Raw genomic sequence first — 7159 nt, 5'->3', positions numbered from 1 at the left:
GTACCTTGGTGTGTGCTTTTTGCTGATGATATCCTTCTCGTGGATAAAACGAGAGAAAAAGCTTAGGAAAAAACTTGAATTATGGAGGTCTACATTGGAGTCTAAAGGCCTTCGTTCAAGTAGAATTAAAACCGAATACATGGAATGCAATTTTAGTAGTAATAGCTCTAGTGACAAAAGTGTGACTTTGGGTGATCAAATTATTAAAAAGTGTGAACGATTTAGATATATTGGGTCCGTTGTTCAAAACGATGGTGATATAGATGGAGATGTTAATAGTAGAATTCAAGTTGGTTGGTTGAAGTGGAGGAATGCTTCGGGCCTTTTGTGTAATGAAAAAGTACCGCTTAGACTGAAAGGAAAATTTTATAAGATGGTGGTGAGACCTGCAATGCTCTTTGGCGCTGATGTTGGCCTTTAAAAGAGAAGCATAATAATAACTTAAGTGTTGCCGAGATGAGAATGATTAGGTGGATGAGTGGCTTTACACTTAGAGACAAAATACAAAATAAATATATTCGTGATAGGGTTGGTGTAGCTCATGTGACAGACAAAATTAGAGAAAGTCGTCTTAGATGGTTTGGTCACATTAAACGTCGACCGTCTGATGATGCAATTAGGAGAGTAGATGTTTTATATTCGACTTGTGTTAAGAAAGACAGAGGTAGGCCTAGGAAGACTTGGGCTTATTGTATTAAAAATGATCTCAATTTACTAGAACTAAATGAAAATATGACACTAAATAGGACACAATGGAGAAAAAGGATTCATGCAGTGGACCCCACGTATTGGGATTAAGGCTTTGTTGTTGTTGTTGTTGTTGTAAAGGTGCCTTGCTAAAACTACACACGCATATTCTGTTTTGTGTAAATGATACTCTCCAGTTGTAATATCTTATTTAATACAGTGAATTCTTTTTTTCAGAATCTGGTTTTTCCATCCTGGGTTTTCCACGTAAAATTTGCGTGCTCTTTCTTTTGTTTATTTTACCATTTGTTACATCTATTTAACATTAAATTATAACATAAACTTTATTTTTTTGCATTTATACCGCCTAAATCTTTCATATCACATAAAAAATACCATTATTGCAACTTTTAAATTACTAAATACTACTTTTTCATGTATAGTTAAGTTGGCATGCAAGAAAAAACTGAAGTTTACGTCTTAGATATGTAACTACATAGGAATTGAGATGTATGTAAATCTTCCGTACTCATTTTGTTTGATATGTTTATGATTCAGAAGATACTGCTGGAATTTATTACAAAACTAATGATTTGAATCACTCGGTCATTCTTTTCGGTTGTTTGGCTACAAATATGATTTTTTACACACTGTAAATCCAGATCTAATAAATCTTGAGAGGATTAGAAGCCTGAAAACAGTTTGACATGACACTATCAACTAATGTTTAGTTCAGATATATTGCTTGGCTATCTGTTTCATTTTTTAAATTTGCTAGAGGAGAACTCTTTAAATCTATTAAATCCTATGAATGTTCAGATGTAGAATGTGTATTACATACATAACTCTCTGGTGTTTTAAATCTATGAATGAGAATGTGTATTTCACTTTTAAAAAGCGGCAATAGTGCTATTTTTAATGTGATATCAAATATTTGAATGTTCTATGGGTAATTATGAAAGTTTAGGCATGGGATTTGTAAATACATAAGAATTGTATGCTATGTATGTAAAAAGCTCCTGATATTTGTTTTGAGCATTTACCTACAAATCATCCAATTTTCATGTTTTTACATATCCAACACATATATTTTACTTTATACATTTATACCACCCAAAATTTTCACATCACATCGACACTACCACCATTTTAACTTTTAAAAAGTAAATTGCACATTTTCATGCATGTAAATCTTTCTAATTGTTTTGGTAGTTGGTTATCCTTGCTAACCATGAATTATTAGATGGTGTAGGTCTCTGCTGATCAAAGGGAAAGGCTGTTAATGTCAACTGAGAGATTGAACCAGTCTAGCGAAAGGATAAGGGAGAGCAGAAGAACCATGTTAGGGACAGAAGAACTTGGTGTCTCAATTTTACAAGATCTGCATGAACAACGGCAATCACTTCTACATGCTCACAATACAGTAAGTTCTTTGGTCTTTTCTTTTGGGGTGTTTACGTACATGCCTCTCAATTCCTATGAATTTACATATCTAACACCAAAATTTTACTTTGTTACGTTTATATCATCCAAATCTCTCATATCACATAAAAAATAACACCATTTTAACCTTTAAAATGTCAAAGACTCTTTTGCACGCATAGGTAAGGTGGTATGTATGTAAAAATTGAAGTTTAGGCGTTAGGTATGTAAATATATAGGAATTGAGTGGTATGTATGTAAATCTTGCTTTTTTTTATTAATTCCTAATGCTTATTCTATTGTTTTAAGTTAGAAAACATGTTTTAAAAGAATCTGAAATTTGTTATATTTATCATTTGGTAGGATGTAGGCAGATCAAAATTAATTTTAAGCTCCGCAACCCTCTCTAAATTCTATCAAACGCAATGGGTGCTTTTTCTAGACTTAAAATTAGAGGAACAAAATCATCACTTTCTTAAGAACAAGTGAGACCCTGACTTCATACATTTTTAAGACCTATGTATTTACATACATACCACTCAATTCCTATGTATTTACATATCTAACACCTAAACTTCAATTTTTACATTACCACCTTTACCTATACATGAAAAGGTGCATTTCACTATTCAAAAGTTAAAAGTGATATTTTTTATGAGATATATGAAAGATTTGTGTTGTATAAATGTAAAAAGGCAAAGTTTAGGTGTTAGATATGTATATTCAAAGGAATTGGGTGGTATGTATGTAAATGCCCCTTATTATTATTATTATTATTATTACTATTGTTGTTGTTTTTAGAGTGTTTCTGCCTCTGAAATGTAAAAAAAAGAGTAAGTTATGGGATTTTAATTGACCATGATTTACTGCACCCAGCTAAACTAGCTGCATATCTTCAAAACAATACTTATGAAAATGCAACATTCTTTCATAACATACAATTATAATTTTTTAAGTGGTTCAATTTTGTGGCTTACATCCGCTATAAGGAGAGTAGAATGGAGACCTTTAGACAAATAAGAGTAAAAGAAGCTGTTAAAAAGATGAAGGAAAGATCTGAGAAGTGTATGGCTTGTGGTTTAGTTCACCCCGTGATTGAAATCTCATCCCTTGATCTCTACCGCTTTCATCTTGCACTGCTTTTCTTCTTTTTTTTGTTAGGGACAATTACACGCATATCACTCGAAACATTACTATTTACTAATCTAGCATGCTCCTTCATCCAAGTATTCAAATTGTTACCGAACCATTAAAATTCATGTTAAAATCTAAAACCCATAATTTTCATTTTTGAAAATTTACATATGTAGCGCACAATTCCTATATATTTACATATCTCACGCCTAAACTTTTATATTTACATATATAGTGTTTTGGTGCTTGAAACCTATGCATGAAGGCGTACTTCACTTTTAAAAAGTGCTAAGAGTGCTATTTTTAATGTGATATTAAGGATTTGAGTGCTATGCATATAAATACAAAATTTTAGAATACATAAGAATTGCATGCTATGTATGTAAATGCCCCTTTTCATTTTTATCATATTCTCAATTTTTGATTGTGGCACGCCTAAATGCATCGGTTTTGTAGTTAAAAAAAATTACCTGAGTAATAGTTTTATAAATAACATTTTTTGTGCATGTAATTGTCCCTTTTTTAAGCAAAGAAAGGAGTTGCATGAGGCATTAATTGTGGCCTTTCTAGCTTCTCATGTGTCTTAATAACCAGACATTATGCAACGTCACACCTTTATGGGGAGCAGCAGTTGTTAAAGAGTTGATGCTTTAATGAATAATGTTCTAATTGAAGACGGTGTTTCAATAAGTTGGGGATTGTGGGCGGGTCAAATGCCTTGGTTTGTCGACTTTCAATACCCACGATTCTCGATAATTTATCAACAAAATATCAAAATTGGAGGGACCACTTTGTTTGAGCCCAAAGCAAGGTCATAATGTTTGATTGGTAGAAAATTTTACAAGATGAAGGTTGAGAATACGGCGTAGAGAGATAAAAATAAGGAGTGTATTGCCATAATCCAGGCAACTGAGGATTGTACTACTGTAGTGATGGAGGGGAAGATTAAGAGAAAACAATAGAGCGGAGAAAGAGTACTGAAAATATGCGAATCTATTCGGGCCGTTCGTAGAAAACTGTGCAAACTTTAGTTTTTATCTTGCCAACAGTATTCTTACAATTAGATTTCTTGAAATGTACAATTAGATTTGGGCCACAAGTACTCGACTGCATAGTATATTGGCTAGAAACATAGTGAAGAAATCCAAGTTTCTGGTTGGAGCTCTCACCCTGGCTCATAAAAAGGAAAATTTTAATATGTAGCACAAAATTCTTATGCATTCACATATTTGACACTAAAATTTTATATTTACATACATAGCAGTTTGGTGCTTTAAACTTATGGATGAAAAATTGATAATAGTACTACTTTTGATGTGATATTAAAGATTTGAAGTGCTATGTGTGTAAATACTGAAGTTTAGGTGTGAGATTTGTAAATACATAAGAATTGTCTTCTATATATGTAAATGTTCCCAAAAACAGATGCCCCCAAAACAAAAAGAAAAAAGATTTAGACCCCTTGTCTCTTGTTTGTGGCAGTTCCTATGTATTTACATATCTAACACCTAAACATTACCCTTTTTACATTGATAACATTCAAATCTTTCACACCACATCTTATGTATCACTATTTTTAAGTGAAAAACACCTTTTCATGCATAGTTAGGGTGGTATACATATGCAAAAATTGAAGTTTAGGTGGTGTTAGATATATAAGTACATAATAATTCTGTGGTATGTATGTAAATCTTCCTAATTTTATATATAATTCTGAACTTCAGCTCTATTCCTATAATCGAGTGGTATGCATGTAAATTGTTTTGATAATTTATTCTGTGGTTTGTGCAGTTGCATGGTGTGGATGATAACATAGGCAGAAGCAGGAGGGTGCTAGCTTCCATATCAAAAAGGATGAACAGGAACAAGTGGATCATAGGCTGCTTAATAGTAACCCTCTTGCTGGCAATTATCTTAATTATTTCTTTTAAGCTCATCCATTAAATCATTTTCATTGGAATTATGCTCATCTCCTGCTATGATATGTGTTTGTAAATTTTTTGTTCTTTTTTTGGGGCAATTGTATACAGATCACCCGAAACTTGCTATTTAAAAATCAACCACCATCTTTCATCCACTTTTCGTGTTCTCACTCAATTATCAAAATTCATGGTTAAACCTCAACTCATGTTTTTCATTTTTATCAAATTCTCAATAGTTTGATTGTGATACACATAAATCCATCGGTTCTGTAGTTCAAAAAAATCACTTGGGTTGTTGATTTGTAAATATCAATGTTTCTAGTGGTCTGTATGTAATTATTCCCCCCTTTTTTTTAGTTTATAATACCAAAGCCCTATTTTTGTATGTGGGATAAAAGTTTGTTGTTGTTGTTTTTGTGTTTATGATATTTGGATGAGGTTGCAATGCTTTCTTAGGTGATGGAATGCCATTAGGGAATATTTACATACATACCACTCAATTCCTGTGTATTTACATTTCTAATACCTAACCTTAATTTTTACTTCCATGTACTATTTTACTTATGCAAGAAATGCATACTGTACCTTTTAAAAGTTAACATGGTGGTATCTTTTTTGTGATGTGAATGATTTGAGTGGTATAAATATAAAAATTTAAAGTTTAGATCTTAGTTATGTAAGTGCATGTGAATTAGGTGTAATGTAGCCCATAAAAAACTTAGGGGAAGGAAGGAAATTGCATTTGTGAATTTCACTACAACTATTTTTTGGTGCTTTACCATCACATTAACATGGAAATTAAATGTCATATTAAATTCTAGAAGTGATTATTTGTTTAAAATACCATGTATAATGTGGGTTTATGCCCTTCATTTATCAAAATTGTGTTGTATCAAATTTTATATTTGCATCACCTCGCCACCTCGACGTCATTCGGATTTAACCTTGGAAGAATGGTATGCATTTTCACTTGGTGATAATTTAGGTAAAATCTTAAGAAGGATCATATTATGTACTATTCGTTTGTAATAGGATTGACCTGCACAAATTTTAAATAGAGCGCAAAAATTCATATATTGGTGGGCTTTTTTGCATTACCATATAGATGGGTCCCACTTGCCGTCTAGTAAGTATTAAGGGATTTTTTCCATAGTGTAATTTTTCTATATTATGGTATGGTTGGAAAGGGGAAAAAAATATTATGTCCGTCATCGGGATGCATAGACGACATCCTGGGTCACATCACGCCGTGTTTACGGCAGTGTGGTGGGATTTACTTAATCGATCGTCTGTTTGGTTTACTAAACGTAATATTTTAGAATGGGAGCGTGGAATTCAAAATGAAAGAACCCAATGTTCTATTATCACTTCATATTTGTACTTCAGCTCTCCATCTTATAAAGGCCATTGAAAATCTCTCAGATGCTCTCAAGCCTAAACAAGAGGATAGAGTCAATTCAGGCTATAAGAAACACTATCAAATTAAAAAGAGGGGATAAAAAGAAATTCCATCTTTTAATGATAATCTTAATAATATCACTAACAATAGTCTTATATAAATCCATCTCTTGAGAAACAAATTTCCATCCAATCGTAACGAAAGCAACAAACTATGTACTACACCGGGTCGACCAAGTGGAGCGAGATGTTCGATCAAATTGAAGCCAAGCCCCGTTCATCCAACGATCCCTCACAAACTAAGAAATCACGAGAAAAGTCACATCCAATATTGATAAGTGAGATATTACAGTGTCTATATAGATCATACTTAGCTAATCACATGTATATAATACCTCAACTAAGGGGTGAACGCATACTCCCAAAACCCTAAATTAAGGAAAATTATTACGTACGGATGACTGCACGGCTGAACTACGGTCTCAATACAATCACACCGCCGTAGATCACATGCGGTTCAATAATTTCTCTAAAATTAAACTCATATATAAATAATTAAAATCTTAATCCCTAACTCCCCCCCCCCACCCCACCAC

At 32.7% G+C, this 7159-nt stretch overlaps 1 protein-coding gene across 1 annotated transcript in view; it reads left to right on the top strand.

Moving 5' to 3' along the window:
- The window catches only part of LOC110034333 (vesicle transport v-SNARE 11-like), an 8811-nt gene extending 3128 nt beyond the window's left edge, over nt 1–5683 (top strand). The window contains exons 4-5 of the mRNA XM_020738612.1: nt 1940–2110; nt 5035–5683. Coding sequence (XP_020594271.1) covers nt 1940–2110; nt 5035–5187 — 324 coding nt within the window. The 3' untranslated portion in view covers nt 5188–5683. The remainder of the gene's footprint in view (nt 1–1939; nt 2111–5034) is intronic.
- The last annotated feature ends 1476 nt before the right edge of the window (nt 5684–7159 follow it).

The sequence above is a fragment of the Phalaenopsis equestris genome, unplaced genomic scaffold (assembly GCF_001263595.1).
Source record: "Phalaenopsis equestris unplaced genomic scaffold, ASM126359v1 Scaffold000002, whole genome shotgun sequence".
NCBI classification, from domain to species: domain Eukaryota; kingdom Viridiplantae; phylum Streptophyta; class Magnoliopsida; order Asparagales; family Orchidaceae; genus Phalaenopsis; species Phalaenopsis equestris.
The sequence above is the reverse complement of the archived record's forward strand: the minus strand, read 5'-3'. Positions and strand labels throughout refer to the sequence as shown.